This window comes from Eimeria tenella, genomic scaffold, assembly GCF_000499545.2.
Source record: "Eimeria tenella Houghton genomic scaffold, Eth_scaff3, whole genome shotgun sequence".
NCBI classification, from domain to species: domain Eukaryota; phylum Apicomplexa; class Conoidasida; order Eucoccidiorida; family Eimeriidae; genus Eimeria; species Eimeria tenella.
Genome location: NW_013542870.1, coordinates 812,062 through 831,622, shown reverse-complemented (window position 1 = coordinate 831,622; position 19,561 = coordinate 812,062). Strand labels below are relative to the sequence as shown.

At 52.2% G+C, this 19,561-nt stretch overlaps 3 protein-coding genes across 3 annotated transcripts; 1 reads left to right on the top strand and 2 right to left on the bottom strand.

Moving 5' to 3' along the window:
- Positions 1-151: 151 nt before the first annotated feature.
- On the bottom strand, positions 152-529 carry ETH_00019930 (microsomal signal peptidase subunit SPCS1 domain-containing protein, putative; the record flags this gene model as incomplete). The annotated part of the gene is made up of 1 exon (XM_013375845.1): positions 152-529. The coding sequence occupies one exon, from the start codon at positions 527-529 to the stop codon at positions 152-154; it is 378 nt and encodes a 125-aa protein (XP_013231299.1).
- A 3,150-nt stretch (positions 530-3,679) lies between these two features.
- On the bottom strand, positions 3,680-5,842 carry ETH_00019925 (uncharacterized protein; the record flags this gene model as incomplete). Its single annotated transcript, XM_013375844.1, has 1 exon — positions 3,680-5,842. One exon carries the CDS (start codon positions 5,840-5,842, stop codon positions 3,680-3,682), a length of 2,163 nt encoding a protein of 720 aa, XP_013231298.1.
- A 1,074-nt stretch (positions 5,843-6,916) lies between these two features.
- ETH_00019920 (protein kinase (incomplete catalytic triad), putative) lies at positions 6,917-18,838 on the top strand (the record flags this gene model as incomplete). The annotated part of the gene is made up of 20 exons (XM_013375843.1): positions 6,917-7,506; positions 7,781-8,341; positions 8,859-9,209; positions 9,448-9,517; positions 9,727-9,801; positions 10,109-10,465; positions 10,691-11,095; positions 11,320-11,521; positions 11,633-11,868; positions 12,104-12,229; positions 12,569-12,693; positions 12,940-13,056; positions 13,321-13,828; positions 14,601-14,742; positions 15,207-15,553; positions 15,737-16,170; positions 16,631-16,775; positions 16,927-17,280; positions 17,376-18,152; positions 18,353-18,838. 20 exons carry the CDS (start codon positions 6,917-6,919, stop codon positions 18,836-18,838), a joined length of 6,408 nt encoding a protein of 2,135 aa, XP_013231297.1.
- Between the last annotated feature and the right edge of the window lie 723 nt (positions 18,839-19,561).

The window sequence follows — 19,561 nt, the reverse complement described above, 5'->3', positions numbered from 1 at the left end:
TTGTCTCCATCCCGTTCTACCCCTGCGCCGACTTCCCTCTCGTTTGTAAGGGCTGTTTTTCATCCCTGCATGTGTACAAGTGTTAGTGTTTTCTGGCCTCGTCGTCAACGCCATGCAGCTTGGCAGCTCGACCCCTTTGTCAGGTCTGATCTCAACTCCTCTTCTTGGGGTTTACTTGGCCCTTTTTCTTGCTGGGCAACGCAGAAACAGCCTCCTTTAAAGACCTGGCTTGAGCCATCTCTTCTTCGTACAGCTTTGCTATGCGTTCTGGGTCATGCGGGGCCCAATCAATAGTGTTGCGCTTGTACAGGGGCCATGAAGGCACGCAAATGACAGTGGCAATAGCAGCCATCACCATCACGCATAAAACGCTGTCATAAAAAGATTCCGTTGCAAAGCCGTAAATGAATCCGAAACAGGTGCCCAACGCAAACAGCATCGTCACCAAGCGCTGTAGAACTTGCTGGGCGGTGAAGTCAACCACGCCTTCCCGAAGAGAAAGGAGCACTTCCCGTGCTGACGCCAGCATCTTCAGAAGTGCTGCAGCAACAGTGGTGACGACCAGCCCCTGCAGTAAGTACGGTACGAGTTTGAAGCTGCAGCTTAGTTAACAGCAGAAGTCTTTCAATGCTTCTCAAACAACTCTGGGATTCCTTTCCTTCCACCTTTCGACCGTTGATTTTCCCTGCCTCTCTTCAATTCTTGTGATCCCTTGTCCCTTTCCGTCACGTCGCTTCCTTGTGCTCCAGGCCGTTGAGAACCACAAAAGTGAAGGGGAGAGTAGCAGGAAGAAACCAGAAAAAGATGGCGCGAAGAGTATATGCAGCTATCTTGGTCTCAGGCAGCTGAATGTTGAGCGTTTTACTCGTTGATCAAACGATGTGCGGGCAATGATCCAAAAAATAAAACGGAAGAAGAGCAGCCTACAGTAAATCGAATTTATTTCGACTGCGGTTTGTCAAAATGGTCTCTGCGGCTGCCGGAACAGCGTTTTGGCTGCAGCGGCGGGCCAAAGGTGGCGCGCATAGCGCATACGAACTTTCGTTTTTGGTGTTTAATTTCGCACAAAATAAAGGAAAATTGTAACAGACAGTCAGATTAAAACCCTAATTCGTAGACAATTCAGCGGCAAGCCACCCGGTGGCTCCTCCCTCCGGTGTCTTCTAGTGAACAACACAAATGCATATACAAGCCACCAGTCTCCCTTAGTAGTTGCTTGTGTAGGTACCTCTACATTACGAATTTCACTGCAGCCAAAGTATTGCATGATCAGCGCCATTAGTTTGTTAACATACTGGGCTCTGCATTGCATGGCTGCCCAGCTCTAGTCGCGTACTTGTGTTGGCTGCTCACTTAGCCTTGCACGCCGGTTAGGTCCTGCTCAAACCAAATCTACTTGTGATCATTTTATATTCGCGTCTTTGCCTTGTACTTAGTTTTCGGTGCAGCGTTCGGTACATTCGATACTTGTCTGTGCGCGTGCTGCACTAGCAATCTGCTGCGCGCAGCCTGCTATAGCCACTACCTTACGGTGGTACTAAACGATACGCGCTTGAGAAAAATGGAGCACATATTCAGTGGAGTGCACGGATCTCTGCAAATCTTTTAAGTTCCTCGATTTAACGTGGTGCACCTCGCACAAAGGTGCCAAGCTTTGCGCGTCAGGGGTTACCTTTACATTTTTTAAATTACTCCTCTCTAGTGCATGGCACCTGAGACGAACTTTCCGTTGTAAAAAATTGTGCGATGCAGAAAGAAGCAAAGATACGTACCACAAATGGAAATTCGAGGAAATATATTAACGTAGACCCTGCTTCACGAAGTCCGAAGTATCTAGATCATATGCACTTCAAGTGCACTTTGAGTGCAATATCCACTCTATTTCATCACAAGGGATCCATGAGGAAAAAGTTGCTTTACATTCAAGAAGCCAAAGATGCACTTAACTTTGCTGGACTGCTCGCACTACACTTTTGAAAGAGTTGACTGTTTCTGGCTGGACATTCACGGACATGAACTCCACTCAGAAGTATCCGATGAACGACCAGGCATGTCTAGCCGCATTCACAGCTCTTTGGGAGTGGCGCTGCTTATGGCATGCCGCTATGGTCGCAGCATAGGCTGACCAGAAAGGCACTTACTCAGCTATGACGGTTGAGTTCTTGGGGGGACTTGAAGGTCTCAAAATGGTGTACTTGGAGTGGCACGCGCGATACATGCGTCTCACCGAGGTTGGGTTTCAAGATATGCCTTTAGTTAATGGAATGATTTCCAAATGCACTTTATCTAGGGATTACGCATTTTATTCTACTGACTTCAAGGAGATTGCAGCAGAATTGTAAGTACACAGATTGCTCTATCCCGAAGTGACGCGCCACCCTGCATACGAGCAGGTTATTAACACGTAACGCACGAACAGTGTCAGCAATTCGATACTTTGGATTACCGGAAACTTCCAGGGAATTTGATTGAACTCACATGTCCAGGGTTTTGTGTGATCGCAGGAGTGGCATTGCAGTTACCAGCTCTTAGCAGTATTCGGTAGTGCGGCTGCAGTTTCTAGACGTCTGCAGCGCTGTGGCTCAGAAAGTGAAATTTAAGAGTTTAAAGGTTTAGTATTTTGCCTATGTATACATGTTATGCACGTCCTGGGTGAGGAAGCCTACATATCTCTGTTCCTGCTCTAGGATAGCGCCTGTTGCATTGCAGGAGTCGTCGACGTGTAGCCCGAAACGTTTCGTAGCGTCTGGAGATTGCATGGTTGTGTATTTGATTAGGCGCCGCTTATGGTTTTGTACAGGCTGAGCGTGAGCCTCAGCGCGTACAAAACCATCAGCTGCACAGTACACTGCTGAGCCAATACTGACGCAACAAAGCAGTTCAAGCTCCGAAAGCCAGAGCAAGAAAAACTGCGAAGCATTCATATGAATCATTCTAGAAGAAAAACAGGAGAATACAAGAGTTAAATCGGCGTTTCCGGCCCTTCAACAGCACTTACGGCCCTCCGTCACCTATGATGGCATTTTAAAAAGGCAGCAATTGAGACAAAACAGAAGTAATCCGACGGAGGGGCACGCCGGTCGATCTCACAAACACTAACATTTTGTTTCAGAGGCTATACTCACATAGACGTTTTTGCAACAGCGCACGTGTCACCCAACAAGAACGCTCTACCGCCGATGTAGCGGTGCGGAATAACTTGCCAACCTGATATTCATGATAGTCGTTTATGCTCCTTTTACGCGGGGACTTTGCAATTCTGGTCCAGAGTTAGAACACTTCTTGACGCTTATGAGGTCCAGCACTCTCCTAGGGCTGTGCCACCTGTGGACTGACCCTTCAACGTTTTGCATTTCTGGCTACTACCAACGAAAAGCGGAGCTGCAACGGCAAGACGAATTGCTGGACAGCCGTGCAAGAGCCAGCAGCGTAGCGACTGGCACGCTAGAAAGACTCTCACGAGGCGTGGTTGATAAACCTACCCTTAAGAGATCAAGATGATGGACAGGGGAACGGCAACGTGAATTAGCATGCTAAGTGCAAGCGAAGATAGTCCAAGCGCCGATGACCCTTCACAGAGCAACACAGCTTTGTCCAAGGTGCGATACACGAACACATGTGCTGCTGCACCTCTTGTAGGTGCCGTTGTGGCAGTTGGCCTCCTGTACTTTGGCCCATGCTATTCTGTAGCAGCAGTGTCAGCTTCTGCCACAGAGGCTTTGATCTCATCAGCATTAGTCTGTGCAGAAGAAACGTGAAGTACATGAGACCTTGTGCTAACAGGAACAGCAGAAGAAGCAGTCCCATAAATCAGCGCCTTGTCTTCATTCTCCTCTGCATTGGAATCATGCAGCTTCTGTGTCGACGCAAGTGTCTCCCCAACGTCCTGGAAACGTACATATTCATGCTGATGTTGCTGCATTTGCGGCAGCACGCCTTGCTGTCCTTGCTGCTCCCGCTTTTCCCAGTGTAGTTGGCTGTGCTGCTGCTCCTGTAGTTGTGTAGGGCTGTTGGTAGGCTGACAATGCAGGGATGGCTCCTCCTGCTTATCTATTTCCTGTTGGAGCTGGCGCTGGTGGCCTTCGTCGGGTTGATGGCTAAGCAATTGCAGCAGCAGCTGATGTAGGGAATCTGACTGTTTCCCTTCCGGCGCCTTCTGATGCTCTTTCTGTTCTGCGTGCTGCTCGTGGTGTTGTACCTGGTGTTGCTGCAAGTGGTGCTGCTGCTCCTTTTGCTGTTGCTGTGCGCATTTTGCAGGTTCTGTTGTTTGCTCCTCTTTTACCTGGATTTGCTCAAGTGCCAATGGCACCAATTCGGGTGCCCGGAAAACAACATGTGTATGCAGAGAGGCGTCAGTAACCATGCCAGCAGGAGCGGCAGCTGCTGTGATTGGGACATCACCAACTGCTGTCGTTGCAGCAGGATGAACAGCTACAGGTGCTGTTGCTGTTCCTTTTACATGTTGGGCTTCTGTAGCCGGAAACGAGGCAGCTCGCGCTGAAGCCGATGAGCCACCATGATATTTGCTTTGCGCTATTTGGCTTCTGTTAGTGGCATGATTGGTTCCTTCTCCAGACAGGGCTTCAACAGCAAGTGGACTTCCTGCTGCAAGCATTATTGTCTTCTGCTTGCCCTTGCGCTTAGCAGGGATGCTTCGCTGCGGATTCTGCACACGCGTGTGCTGCTGTTGCTGTCCCTGCCTCTCACACTGCATCTCCGTGTCCTGCGGCTGTGTCTGCTGCAACAAGAGCTCCTGCTGCAATTCTTTGCAACGCTGTTTCTTCTCGTTGAGCAGTCGGCAGCAACTTAGCAGCAGCAGCTCCCGTTGGTTCTGTGCAGCATTAGCAGCTGCCTCCATACTGCGCATAGTCTGCTGAAGCTGCTGCAGCGCCTCCGTTGAGGCAGCCCGCAGTTGCTGGAATAACAGCTCGTGCATTTTCTGCTGTGCCAGTGCGGCAGCAAAGAAGCTCCGGCTAGCAACCGCTGCAGGCACTTCTCGAAGCTCTAAAGGACGGCAGAGTGGAACATGCATCAGGCTGCTGCCGTAAAGTACCATTGATAGTAGCAGATCTGCGCTACCTTCTCCTGAACCTGGTGCAACAGCAGTCATTGCTTGAGCGGGGTCCAAAGAGTGTGACGTTGTGGCAGTGTGAGGAGCGGCACGGTGTAGCACAAGACACACATTGCTGGTAGTGCTGTCGCAGGCACTGCTGCAGCTACCGCCCAGCGCCGTTGCAAGGCTCAATGCAGCAGCAGTGCTGCTGCGCAGTGGCCTGTGGATGTCGGACGTTCGCAGCGAACCCTTGTAAAAGCTGTTTGGAGGAAGGCTAAGTAAAAACCTGCACACGAAATGGCTTTCGACGTTTCCTCTACTGTAGCTGTCGTTATTTAAAGGCAAGAGATCCTCTGGGTCGTCGCCGCTTTGCAGCAGCGTTGCTGCAGCAGCGTTCGCTAGTTCCGAAACTGACAGTGACGCCTCCGCTTCTCTTGCCCCTTCACAAACAGATGCAATGCAGTCAGAGCTATTATCGAACGCTGCAGAAGGTTGATGCTGCTCTCTCCAAGAAGGTGACCAACGCGAGCAAATGCGGAGCGACACTCTGGTGCAGCCTTTAGGAGCAGCAGTTGCGCCTGCCTCTGCTGCACTTATGCCAGGGACAGCACCGACTGCTGTAGTTGCTGCGGCTGTCAAGCTTTTGCACGATTGAGGGCTGCAACAGGAACACATAAGGCCCCATGTAACGCAGAAGCGCACAGTTGCTGCTGAACCTTCCGCTCCTCCTGTAGCAGATGCTGTCGCTAACATAGCAGCTGCAGGTGTCCCCGATGTTTTTTCCTCCATTAGAAACCTCTCGATAGCGCATATTCTTGGTTTAATGCTGTTCTGGCTTCTTTTCTCGCTGTGTATTGGCAGCTGCCTCTGTCACTTCCCTTTCCATTGTTGCTGTTCCTCTCGGCAGTCATCTGACAGTAGTATATGTTCAACTTTTAGGTTCCTTCCTTTTCATGTGCTGAAGAATGCGCTAGAGCTGTTGCTGGGCTTGCCGTTTGCTCAACAGCGCGTTTTTGTTCGCTGTATGTCAGGCCCTGTCGGCTGCGGTCCGTTGCGCCAGAATATTGACAAGAACCAGCTAACAGTCACAGGAACAAAGGTGACTTTGAAGCCAATAGTCATGTGCAACAACTTCTGGTTGCTGGGCCTTCTGTTTCTCCGAGAGTCCTCCCACACTTGAATGGTGCAACTGGGGCCCCACCGCCATTGCAACAAAGGAGAAGCCCAACACCTAAAACAGCTCGAACAGCTGCAGCTGCAAAAACAAGAGTTTAGTGAACAACTGGCGCTCATTTGTGCCCATACAATATACCTCCTGCTGCTATTTGCCGCGACAGCAAAACACGCAGCAACACGAGCGGCAGCAGTAGAACTGCGGCGGAGGTGTTCCCCCGTTGCCGACTACCTATGAATAGTTCAACGGTTTGGTGACCTTGTTGCCAGCGGATCTGTAGCTGTAACTGAGGCAGCAGTGGCAACTAGTGCAACGGCTCCTGCCCAGCTTAAGCGAAAACAAGAGCAAGGCAACGGCAACAGGAACAGCAGCTAGAGACAGGCTGGTGTAGGTCCCTGGAAGAACTTGGCAGCAGCGGCACCAGCTCTGGCAGCAGAGACATTACAGCTGACAATACCGACAACAAAGCCAAAGAGGGCTCGCCGTTGCGGCTTATTCCTTGCTTGTCTGTGCCGCAATAGTATAGGGGGGACAGACCTCCCAACTGCTTCAATTTAATGGCAACAGCAAATGCATCAACAAGTACAGGGCCCCTCCGAGACCCTTGTTAGACAGGAGCGATTGCAACGACAAAAGTGGGGGTTCACGGCTGCCGCAGTTTAGCTGCCGCAGGAGTTGCAGCAGCGTCCATGGGGCGCAAAGCAACTGGAAGCAAGTCAATCTCCAGCAGCTGTAAGGACGCGAAGAGCAATGCACCGACAGCACAAGCTTCCTCTGCTGCTACAGTATCTCCCACCGTGCAAACAGCAACAGCAGGATTCCAAGTACGGCAAGTAGCTGCAGCAGTTGCAACACTGGCTCAGCCAGCAGCAGCCAGTGCTGCTCTGCCTCCAGCTTGGGGAGAAGTAGGAGAGGAACCTCCGCAGAGACATGCGCGCCGCAAATCACGGAAACAGCAGCAGCAAGAGGCAGCAACGAAGAGGAAGGCCCGGCAGGCCCTTGCTACTGCTGCCAGCAGCAGCTGTAGCGGCGGCAATAGCGCCAGTCAAAGTTGCAGCAGTAGCAGCACCGTCATTCAGTGCATATGCGGGTCAGAACTTCACCCAGGGACAAGTGGGCATGATGAGATAGCGGCACGTGTCCTGCAGCGGCAACAGCACTTGCTAAAGCAGCAGCAAGAGCTGCAACAAACAAAGCAGCATGTGTGCTCTGACGAGCTTATGGACGAAATACGGGCACTCGATGTCCTCTATCCTCCGCTTTTGTTGCTACAGCGCGGGTACATTGCATTGCTGCTGCTAGGGCTGCGAACCCACTGGTGATGTTCGTGGCAGCTGCCTGTGCTCATGCAGTTGACCGGCTGCCTTCCCTGCCACTGCTGCTCCTTGGCGCCTTCCCCTGCAGGGAATTCTTAGGTGGAGCTGTAGCTGTAATCCTTGCGGTGTTAGGGCCTGTGGGATGCTACTGTTGGCGCCCTCCTCGACTATACTACAGATTGTTGTGTCTGCTACTTTTCTAGAGCTGTGGCCATGTGCGTGCGTGCTGTGTTGCAGGCTGCTGTCTGAAACGTTCATAGCAGAGGTTGAACACACTCGTGCTGCGGCCGCCGCAGCGTTTGCTACTTTGCAGGCAGGTAGCCACAAGGTAAACCCCTGGGATGCTGGGCGCTTGTTTTCCACCGCGTGTGCCACATTCCTGGTACTGTCGCCACTTAACTGTTTCCATTGCCGCTACGATGCATCTTCAGCTGCTTCCGCTCCTAGCTTCAGCAATAAGCGCACAACCCGCGGGGCGAATTCTAGTCGCGCAGACACGGGACTTTCCGATGACGGCAGCAGCAGCAGCAGCAGATCCAGGAGCAGGTGCAGCAGCACGAACAAGGAGAGAAGCAGCAGCTTGGATAGTTGTAATTTGGCAGCATTGACGCCCCAGCAGCAGTTGAAGGTGGCGTTTCGCTGTCGCTGCGAGTGCTGCGGCAGCCGCCTAGGAAGTGATGGTCGTGGCCTTAGCAGCAGCAGCGGCAACACCAACGAGTCCATCCGCATAGCTTTCCACATCAGTACTTTCAGAACTGAAGAGCACATAGCAGTCATTGATGCCCTCTTGCCACCAACGTGCGTAGCGACCATTGCGTCTGCTTTCTCGGCTGTTGCTGCTTTCGCCGCAGCTTGTGCTGCTTGTTGTAGTGATTTCGATGCCACGGGGGTCTTCTGTGTGTCCCAGGTGTTGCTGCGCTCAAGTGTTTTCGATGCTGTCCCTTTCCTTTCCTAATTAGACACTAACGAAGTTTATACTAGTTCTTGCTGCTACAGCTCTTGTTTTCGTTGCATTGCGCCCCCGTAGGTACCCGACATCACGGCCTACTGTCTGTATTGGCCTATCATGCAACCCATCAAAGGAAAGATTGGGGTTGTTGCTGCAGCAGCTGTCGACCTCTTATTTTAAGGAACCGTGCGTTAAACTGCTGCTGGTTGTGACGACGGCGATCGGTTGCTACAACTTCTCCTAAACTGCTTTTCTGCTGCGGTCTGTTGCTACAGTGCTGTCGCTGCGGCGGGTCACGTCACTTCGTGTCTTTGCAGCCACAAACATTATGCAGCGGATGCTGATTTTTTGCTGCTTCAACTGCAGGAGAGAGGTGCTGTTGCACGCTTTGGCCCTGCACTTGGAGACGTTTTTGGTGGAGCTACCTTCCCAGCCAAACTTGTGGGAAGAGATGCAGCAACGCGTACAACAACAGCAACAACAGCAGCAGCATTTGGAGCAACTGCAGCTGCAGCTGATCCGGGATCGAGCGAGGCAAGGGACTCTGCACAAGACTAAGAGCGCAGCAGCAGCGGCAGCAGCAGCGGAGGCAGCAGCAGCACGAGACGGAGATGCAGCTACAACCCAGCAGCAGGCGGCAGAGTTTCACATGGCTGTCGCAGCGAGACTCAGAGGAGATGGAGAGCAAACAACAGGCCCATTATCTTTGACTCCCATGTAGGTTTTACGTTGCATTCGTGGCCACAATCGGTGCTGTCTCGCCTGCCACTGTTGCGCGACTTGTGGCACTGGTTGCTGTCAGCAGTCGCCCTGGCGGGAATCGCTGCCACATCCTGCTTCTTCTGTGCTGTTTCTCTTATTGGACTGAGATATGTGAGCTTGAGAACAGTAGCAGCATCAGGCACTCCAGTAACAAGGCACAGAAGAGGTCCTATGTCATGTGCTGAAGTTGCAGCATTCCTAGGTGTCCGAGAAGGCTTGTTTGTCACAGCTCAGCCTCTCAAGCTCCGGTGCCTGATTTTCAGGTAGGCGCTTGCTGTAATTACTTTATCTTTCACGTCTCCGTCATTGTTGCTAGCGTTGAGGGCACTTCTGCTACGGATGGTAAATTACCTCTTGCTGTTCTTACTGTTTTGATTGTTTTGATTTTTGGAAGCACTTTGTGCACCTAATGCCGTTGCTAGTCGTTGGATGTGTCGCTGCCCCTTTTGGCACTGTGGGTTTGGGCTTTCAGAGCTGTTTGTACGGAGGCACAATCTTGGCTTCCTACTGCAACAGCCTCAAGCACTTGAAGACCAGTCCTTCTCAAGTCTGCTTGTACACTTGACTGCCCTTGTTGCGGTCGTGGCTGTTCGCAGAATGTGCAGTTGGCAGTCGTGTGTGCGCTGCAACTGCTGCTATGGCTCTTGCTGCTGCTGCTGCTCTTTGATGCTAACAAAGAATCCGCATTATGATTCTGCTAGCAGTAGCAGATTCTCCTCTGTTAAGCGTTCATTTGTTGCTAGCAACATGTCTCAGCTACCAACAAACTGTCGTAAGCCGCCAGCTCACTGCTGCTTCTAATGCTAGCTGCCTTTTGCATGCAGGCTGACATGGTTGGCTGTGACTGCGTGCAGCGAAGTCTGAAGTTGCCTACAGCTACCGCAGCAGGTGGATGGTTCACTCCTGGCAGCAGCAGAAGCAGTATGCCGCTGACATCCCGTACTGCCGCTGCTGAACTGACGGGACTTCAAGCAGCAGCTGCTACTATTGCTGTAGGAGCAGCAGCGACAATACCATCATACGCAGCAGCTGATGTATCAGTGGTTGCTGACCCTGCGGCACTGCGGCCACATGAAACGGATGGCAGCAGAAATGTGATAAGCAACAATGCAGGGTTCAACCCCGAAGAGCACCAGCAAAACATCTTCAGCTTTTTGCAGCACATCGTCAACCAGCAGCCCCGACACCGCAGAGACTTTTTGCTTGTGGAAGTGAGTCCTTCTGTGCCTGCTGCTTCGTCAGTTCGTTAACAAGAAGGGTTATGATAAGCGCGTCGATAACGCTGCTGCTTGTGCATCGCTCTTGTTCATGCCGCTTGTCCTGAGAGGTATGTGCAGGTGCTGTCCTCACAAGCACACAAGCGCAGCTGTTTGGTTCGTCATATGATTGACAGCAGGCTTTACGTAATCAAAGAATTTTTCTTTTGCATCCCGCAGTCACTGCTGCAGCGCGCCAGTCAGGGAGTCGATGAGCTGCAACAGCAGTTGCAGCAGCGCGACCCTTCCCTGCAACTACAGCAACAAGAGCAGCAGCCACAACACGAGAAGCAGCAGCAGCTGCAACAACGTCCAAAGAAAAAAAAAGGCAAGAAAAAGCACAAAATGCAGTACACGAGAGTTTACGACGATGCGCCGCAGCAACAGCCGCTTCAGCAGGAGCAAAGGCAGCAGCAGCAGGTGTTACAGAAACAGCAGCAGCTGATGTATCAGCAGGACAAGAAACAACAGGAAGAGCAGCAGCAGCAGGAGCATCAGGAGTGGCGCATGACAGGGTTGAACATCGTGGCGGACGCTGAGAGAGTACTTCATGAGGTTGCGATGCTCTGCACATTAGAGCACCCCGTTAGTTTTTGGCTCTACTTCAATCATTGCCGCTGGCACAGCCCTTGCTGATAGTGTTTGTCGTACTGATGTTGCAGATCTTGCTGTCAAAAGGCATGCAAACTTCACGGGATAGCTGACCGCACGGCCAGGGGTGACGTGGTTGCGTTGTCAGGATTTATATGGGGAACATTTGAACATGGCGCCCCTTGGTTTTTTGCGCTGTTTTCGTTTGGCCTGTGCAGTTCTTGATGCGCTACCACCAGTGCTGGTCGCAGCTGGTGCAGAAAACGTCAAGACTTACAACCAGTCAGTCATCACCAGCTCCCTCTCAGGGGTTTCCCCATCATACAGTCGCTGCCTCTCCTGCTGGCCGTGCTGCTTCCTACGCGGCTCCTACTGCTGTTGCGGCTGCCAGCGCGGAAGACAAGCCCGCGAGTGATAAATGTGAGGCTCTTTCAAGTGCAACTGGGTCACAGCTAGACGACAGTTGCAGGAACAGAGAGTGCGCTAGTCTGGCTCAGGCTGAACCTTTATATGCTCCTGTGATTTTTGCAGTAGCTACTACTGCCGCAGGGCAGACCAGTTTTAGAAGATCGTCAAGCGTTGTGGAAAGGGCAACAGAAGGGATACCGAGAGGAGAAGGAGCAGCAGCAGCTGTAGCATTACCTAGTGAAGAACAGGCGCAACTATCGGTGTTCGTGCAGATGGAATATTTCGAACTGACTCTTCAAAGATTCATACGGGAGGGAAGGACCCTTCGTATCTCAGATGTTTGGAGACTTTTCATGCAGGTATCCGCCAGTACTGCTTCTGTTACGAATACCGTTGCTGCTGCGGTTCCAGCTTATAAGACTGTCGCCACTTCTTTTGCTTGCTGTCCGCTAAGCATTCACCTACCCACAACTGTTACTATTGCGGCTTTCGGTGGTGTAGCTGCTGTTGCTGTTCTGCTGCAAACGTACCTGACGCCGCATTGCTGCACTTTGTGATGTGAACTTGTAAGAGATTTGTGTCTTGCTGCTGCAGCTGCTCGAGGCAATGGTTTGTGTACATCGCGCTGGGGCTTGCCACAGGGCGCTACATCCTTCAAACGTTTTTCTAGTTGATGGTCCAGAGGGCCTTATTTTGAAGGCAAGTGAGGTGTTAATACGCGTAAGGGTCTTCTGGGTCACTGATCCAGTATTACTGCTCCATTCTGCTTTGTTCGGCTCTCCGTTTTGTGAGTTTCCGTGCTTCTTTGTTTTCTCTCTCCCGCGAGTGATTCCCTGGCCAACAGCGCAAGCGGGCTGAGCGACCTTCGCCCACTCGCTGAGGCGCTATGGTGAATGTGTGAGATCTAATCGGAGGCGAACTGGTAGAGGTGTACTTCGGCATTAGTTTTTTCGCAGACAGCTTCCTGTTGCCGTGGATGTTTCGGTTTTTGCGAGTCATGGGATTGGAAGGTCATGGCTCTTCAGCATTTCATGGCCTTATCTGATTCGTCTTTTGCAGGTAGGGGATTTTGGGCTGAGGGAACTGCTCCTGCCAACTGGTGACAATCCGTTTTTGGCGTTTGTAGCCCCTGAAGTGCGCCGAGGAGAGACCTTCAGTGATAAGGCGGATATGTATTCTATCGGGTCAGTTCTGTTGTTGCCTCTGCTGCAGCGGCATCTAGTGTTGCGTGCTGGTGCTCCAGCTTGGTGATGGCGGAGCCTGTTGCTGCTGCTGTTGTTGACTATGGCATCAAAAGTTGTTGGGGCTACTAGGAAGCCTGCGTGGTGCAGCTGTGCACGACCAATGCCACCGGATAAAGGCTGCTGTTGCTTCTAGTGCTGTGACATATCGGTGAATGGACTGAGCATGTCTGGATGTATTTGACGTAGGATGCTCTTTTTGGAACTGTGGTTGCTTTGTCCGGTAATGGCGCGGCTTAGCAATCGAGAAGCCATACGTACGAACTTCAACGGCTGCATGCCGCCGCGGGCCGTCACAATCGCCAAGTTAGCTGTTGTAGCTTTTCCTGCTACTGCTGTAAATGAAACCATTTTTCCTTGTTGTTGGTGTTCCGGTTACTACTCCTAACGCTTTCCTTGCAGTGCTTCTGCTGTTGTAATTTTTTATGTCTTGCTGTTCGTGTGCTCCCGCCGCGCTCGAGTGCAGCTACATTTGAGTTTACGGCAGCTGCGCCTCCAGCTTTAACAATCCATTGCCCTCTCCGAGCACGCAACTCCGCCCTGCTGTTGCTGCTGCTGTTTCTTGTGCAGCTTGCTGTTGCAGGAAGAACCGAATAAAAGGCCATCGTCGTTGCAGCTGCTGCAGTCTGGTACGCTGCCACCTGCGGTGGATGCGGGACTCTTCGAGGCGTTCTTGCTGCGTGTGGGCGGCTGCTCCACGGCAGAGGATGAAGACGCGGCTGCTGCTTCAGCTGCCACAACTACAGCAGCGAGTTCAACATTGGCCGCAACGTCTTCTGGATCCGCTCCCTTGCCGACAGGGCAACAGCAGCAGCAGCAGAACACACACCAGGGACGAGCGCACCCAACTGCTCCCGCAGACTGTCTCGCAGCAGTAGGAGCTGCAGGTGGGACGGCAGCGGGAACAGCTTCAGCCGCACCGGCGTTTTCTGCTCGGGTGCTCCAGCAACATCGAGAGCAGCGACAAAGCAGCAGTAGCACTATGAACGCACGTGTTCAGTTGACACGTGAGGTGCTAAACGTCCTTTTCGCACGTCCTCTCGATCCCCGCAGCCGGAGGGCCTTCGTTGATGCCTTAGTGCGTGTGCTTTGGTTGCTATGCAACAGCAGCACCTACAGACGTTGCTATTATCGCTTTTGCCTGTTTGCTGCTGCTCCATTGAAGCCTGCCTTGTAGTATTTCCATTTATCCGATGCCTTTACTGTTGTCTTTCTTAGTGTGGCTGTATGATGTTTTTGGTAGTGCTATGCCCCCAACTGTACGCCATCCCGACTGAAATTGACCAGCGTATCTAAGCGAACGCCACTCTAGGCTGGTCATACCGTTCGTATGCGCTGGTTGTAGATTGTGTGCATTTCTTAGCGTGCCTATATATGCATTGAACTCGAATAATGATTGCGGTACGTGGGCAAAGACTCATAACGCAGCCATTCGCACTTTCACATGCACGCACGTGCCATTACTGGAATCACATCTACGAACACCGTCAGGCAATCACAAACGTGCTGAAATACGTGCATTGGTTGCGTTTGCTCTGCAAGTTCGCTCTGCAAGTTCACTACTGCAGGCGTGCTTGCGTGAATTTACAAGACCGCGACCTTTCTAGAAATAAAGGGAGGCCATGGGGCCTAACGAGTGCATGTTGTCTTCGCTCCGCTGCGTGCACCGTTCGTTGAATGCATAAATGCACTGGCCCGAAGTGATCTCAGCCTTAATAGCATGCTGAGCTGCACTTCACTCTGAGGCCTTCTAGAGTTATTCTCATCTGAAGTTGCCGTCACCGTTGAGCCGAAGCAGCAAGCAACGAGAGCTGGTTTTGGAGTGTCCTTCTTTTCTTCCTTTGCCGCAGCAACAGGAGGAGCTTGCGCAGAACGATGGCAATGACGGCCTTAGGGGTCTGCTCTGCAGCGCAGCTCTTCAGCACTTTGGCGCCCACGGAGCTGCGCACCAATCGCTGCCTCTTTTCTGCCCTGCAGTGGATCTTACAGCAGGTCAGGTCCATCAGTGCACGAATTGACACTTGGCTGTCTACGTACGTGGGCATGCTGCTGTCTGCGTGCCTTTGCACGCATGCAAAGCGTTGTGTAGTATCCTCTTAGTTACATCTGGATAGTAAAGCGCTGCTCTGCGCCCGCTTCGTATGTACTCTTATGTCGTTGCCTCTGATGTTATTGTGGACTCTACTCTTCTCTCTGGCTACGGCCTTCCGTATGTTCGTATTTTCAGCTCTTTGGTTCCTCTAGTCTGTGTCTGTCTATATGCTGCCCTTTTTTTTTGTGGACATGTTTGCCGTCTTTTGCTCAGTGCCTATGGTTTCCTTCCTCATTGCATCTCACTTCCAGTTTAACTAGTACTGTTATTTCATTGTTCAGCACAATTCCTTTCTTATGTGTACATTTAAAGTCTGCTCTCACACCTCTTTTGCGACTTACTGCTGATTTTAATGTGCTTTCAGCCACAACAGGAGTCGTTGCTCTAACCGCTTCGAATCTGCTACTGTCACCAACAGTCCATTTATCCTCGGCATTTGCTGCCCTAGATGCTGCCGCAGCTTCTGTGTTTCCTCCGTGCTGCAGCAGCCTGCAGCTGCAGCAACCCCCTGCTGCAGCAGCCGCTGTCGCGGCCGCCGCTGCAGCAACGCGGGCGTTGCCCGGTACTGCTGAATGGCATCAATTTGTGATGTCAGCTGCAATAGCAGCTACGGCGAATGCAGCGGCAGCAAGTGTTCAGCCCCAACAACGAATGCTTCTGGACGGAGAAGTTTTCAAAAGGTTCTGTGTTGGGCCTGCATATGCAGTGGAGGTGAGATGCGCAAAAAGCCAACAGACAAGCCTCAACAAGAAGGCGCCACCGTAGAGATCGTTCAGGCAGTCGTATTCTTCTATGTGTGCTTCCACTTCTATTTGTACTGCTGCTGCTACAATTTTCAGCTTTTTCGTGAGGTTGTCCCGGTGCCCGTTGTTTCTTGCGTGTTTGCGGCGTTAGCAGCAACAAGGGGAGAGTGCAAGGGGCCCATTCGGCCAAGTGCTACCGCAGCTAGCTTGCTGCTTCCAAATTCTTTATCCCCTGAAACAGCAGCAACAGCAACAGCAACAGCAGAAGCATGTACTGCAGCACCTCCTGCTTCCAGCCACCTGCCAGACGGGCTGTTACATGAGCACCAGCGGCTCCAGAAGCCCTTCAACTAGTTTCACCGGCGATAATATGCAGCAAGATCAACAAAGAGGGATGAGCCAGCAAGTGCTGCAGCAAATCCTGAACGTCTTGTCTTACGAGGACCAGCAGCTTGTTGTTGCTGAGGGAGAGCTGCTTCTTGTTGCAGTGACCTCGCTGCACAACCTACTCGCCACTGCTGGGATTCCGCCATCTTGTGGAACTTTGGAGTTTGCACTGCCGCAGCTCGTGCGACCGCTGCTCCAGTGAGCACGTTTCACGTGCTGCTACTTTTGATCCAGCAGCAGGTGCTGTTGCTGGCTCGGAAAAAACATAGGGTCTGCGGCTTTTGATGCTGCTTCATCTTAGCTAAGATAGAAGAGCTTGCCAATAGATCGCAGCTGTTGCCCCTGAGATTGCTGGTCCCGCCATTTTCGTGTAGTGTATCTAATCCTGTGACGGCAGCAGTTGTCGTCATTGCAGCAGCAGTAGTCGCGTAGTTTGATGGTATTCCTCTACGTCTGCTTGAGGGAAGCACATCAGGAGCTCGTGCTAGTGTGGGAGCTCCGGTTGGTGCTGAAACTGTGGAGGGGCTTACCGGATAAAACTGCTTCGTCGGCGGTGCTGCTGCTGCACTGCTCATTCGGCTATCCCTGTGATGCCAACACTTAGGTTTTGTTTTACAGAAGCCTCATTGCTGCTGTTAATGTGTGCTATGCTTGTCAGGCTTTTCTTCCGTATACCTCGTTCCGACGTGGAAGAGGCAGTTGTAGAGCTACTGCAACTGTGTCAGAAAGACCCTCAGAGACACGTGACCCAGCGACCGCAGCAGGCTTGTGTTTCACTTTCAGACTGTAGCAAAGTTCTTTATGTAGGTCTCCATTTCGTGCCGTGAAACACATGTGGCAGCATATCGCCGCATTGTGTTGTTGAGGCTGCTGCTTTTGGCCGTACTGCTGCTGCTGTTGTTGCGCCTCCACCTGCCAGTCTTGTGTTCGCCCTTGCGTACCTTTTGCCCACAGAAGTTTTCTAATTTGGAAGTTGAGGAGCTTGATGTTGCTGCAGAGCAGCTGCAGCAGTTACTGGAGTTCTCGGGAGACGCTTTCGAGCTGCTGCTGTTGCTGCAAAACATTCGCAACCGCCTTACAGCGGCAAACACGCAGGTGCAGCAACAGCAACAGGGAGAGCTGCAAGAGTGCCGACCGCTCGTTTGCGAAACGGAACCCCAAGTTGCGGCAGTTGCAGAGGCAGAAAGGGAGCTCAGCCACGCAGTGCATCTTTCGCTCTTGCTACAGGCGGCAGTAGACACCGCAGCATTCCGCTGCGTCTTTATGCGATTTCTCCTGCCCCCAGAAAGCCCAAATTACGATGTCGGGGTAAGACTTGCTGCTGCGGGGCTTGCAATTGCGTTCTGCGCATTGTGGCTGCTGCTACTACTGCCTTTGTTGCCGCTCCTGTTTGTGCGCCGCAGCGGCTCGTTTTCGGGGTGTTTTTAAATGCCTCGTTCTTGAGAGCATCCTCACCTGCTGTTGGCACGTTGAATCCCGACGAATGCCCGAGTCCCTCACAGACACACCAGCACCAGGTAGTGCAGACAAAAATGCTATCACCACTCCAGTTTGTGAGGGTAGGTGGCGGTGGATATATCAAGCTTTTCCCACAGATAAACCAAGACCCTGCAGTTGCCGCTGCCAACTGCAGCACAGCTGCAGCGGTGTGCGGATCCGGTGCTGCCGATCCCAGTGATGGATTCACTGCAGTATCTACAACCTGTGTAGCTGCCCCAGCAAAATCAACAACTGCAAAAGAACCGGTTAGAGGAACCATACTACGGAATTGTGAGCCTCATGAGAATTTTTTAACTTTGTCTTTTGACCTTGACCTGGAAACGGTCATTTCATTAGTGGCAAATGCGGATGCGGCAGCTGTTGCAGCTGCAGCCGTTGCTGCATTGCAACAGGAGCAAGGACAAACGGACACGGCGAGCATATCAGGGTATCTCACACGTTCAGTCACATCCGTCGGTGACGCGACTCATGTGGACGACGAAACTATCGAGCAAGCTGGAAGTGAGCTTGGATGTGTTGCTTCGCTCCAGCAGCAGCCGGCGCAGCAGAGCATGCAGCACTCACCGATGCGGCATATTCGCTACAGCAGACAACCCTGGGTCATCCTCACGACTGCCAGCAGCCGCCTCATCCCTTTGGGTGTTGCAATGGCTAACCGCCTCATACGACGAGGCGTTGTAGTAAGACTGACACGCTCGAATGCGCTCTCCAGGCGCCATTTTTGCAGCTGACTTCCCTTACGTCGATTTCTTGCCTTCAGTGCAGTGCTGTCGCCACGGTTGCGAATAGTAGCTCTCGCGCGTGTCTGTAATTACAATTCCTAGCACCATGCGAGGGTTTGGTACTCGTGTCACAGTTGCGGCTGCCTTTGCGTGCTCAGGCAGTGATGAGGATACAGCCTGTCATCGAGGTGTCGCGTTTCCAGGAAGCGCTAAGGCGCCACCCCAGCGTGAAATACCATGTGGTAATACAGCAGCAGCAAAAGACAGGCGGCGGCAGAAAGTATCAGCAGCTGCTGAGACAGCAGCTACTGCTGGAGCAAGCGCACCACCAACAGCATGAACTGCTCCAGCAGTCGTGGCAGTCCACAGAAGATAACCCTTTTTGGCATAGCTTAAACAGCAGTCAGTACATTCCACTGGCTGCCTGCAGTAGCGAAAGAAGCTCCTGTGGAGCTTCCCTGCTCGACACTGCTGTTGCTGCGGCGTCGATGGCTCCCGTAATCTTTAGTCTTACACACCTGCAGAAGTCACCTACCGTTTCAACGGGGGACAGCAGTAGCAGCAGGCGCAAGGCCAAACCCGTCCGCCACTTGACAGCCCACACGCTCATTTCCGTGCTCGTCAATACAGCGCCAAGGCGCTGAGGACAGATGCAGCGACAAGAGCTGCTGTGTGTCCTTCTTCCAATGTGTAGCTCCCATCCTTTCAATAACCGTGGAGCACGTCTGCTGACGCAGCTGTTGTGGCCTTCAGTAGCTACTTTTCTTGTCGGCTAGTTACTTGGAAAGCAAGACTGACTGCTACTCAATTGGGCGTCTGCTAGCGAAATGGGTAGTTGTAAAAGAATGGAGCTAGCTACAGGATTCTGGATGCCCTGCTGGAACGAGCGGCAAAAGCCTCTCAGGCCGCAGTTCCAGCTGCCCAGTTATTTTCAAAATCCCAGAAATTAGAGCTGTCCCAAACACACAGTCCCTCTAGCTCGCAAAACTGGCCCGCGGAACAGCAATGGCGGCAGCTACAGCTCATCAGCGACACTGAAGAGCCGGCGCGACCTCCAGGAGAAAGGTTATACCTGTGGCAATGCTAAATAATTGCTGTCTCACCAAGCGCTTTGGCCCAAAATGAGTTTGTCCCTGTTGCTAGCCACAGGTGGTGCCGAGATGGGTTCTTTCCAGCAGGCTGGGAATAAGTAGCCTAGAGGTATTCTTTGCGGAGCCCTACGGGGTCCGCAGGCCGCAGCGACACATTCTGCAGGGTTTTAAAGCGAGACATACGAGACGACACCGGGAAAGAGTAAAAACCTGAGATGCAATGGCTGTCCAAACAGCGACAAAGCAGCAGAAACACCACTGGCGGTCGCAGCGTAT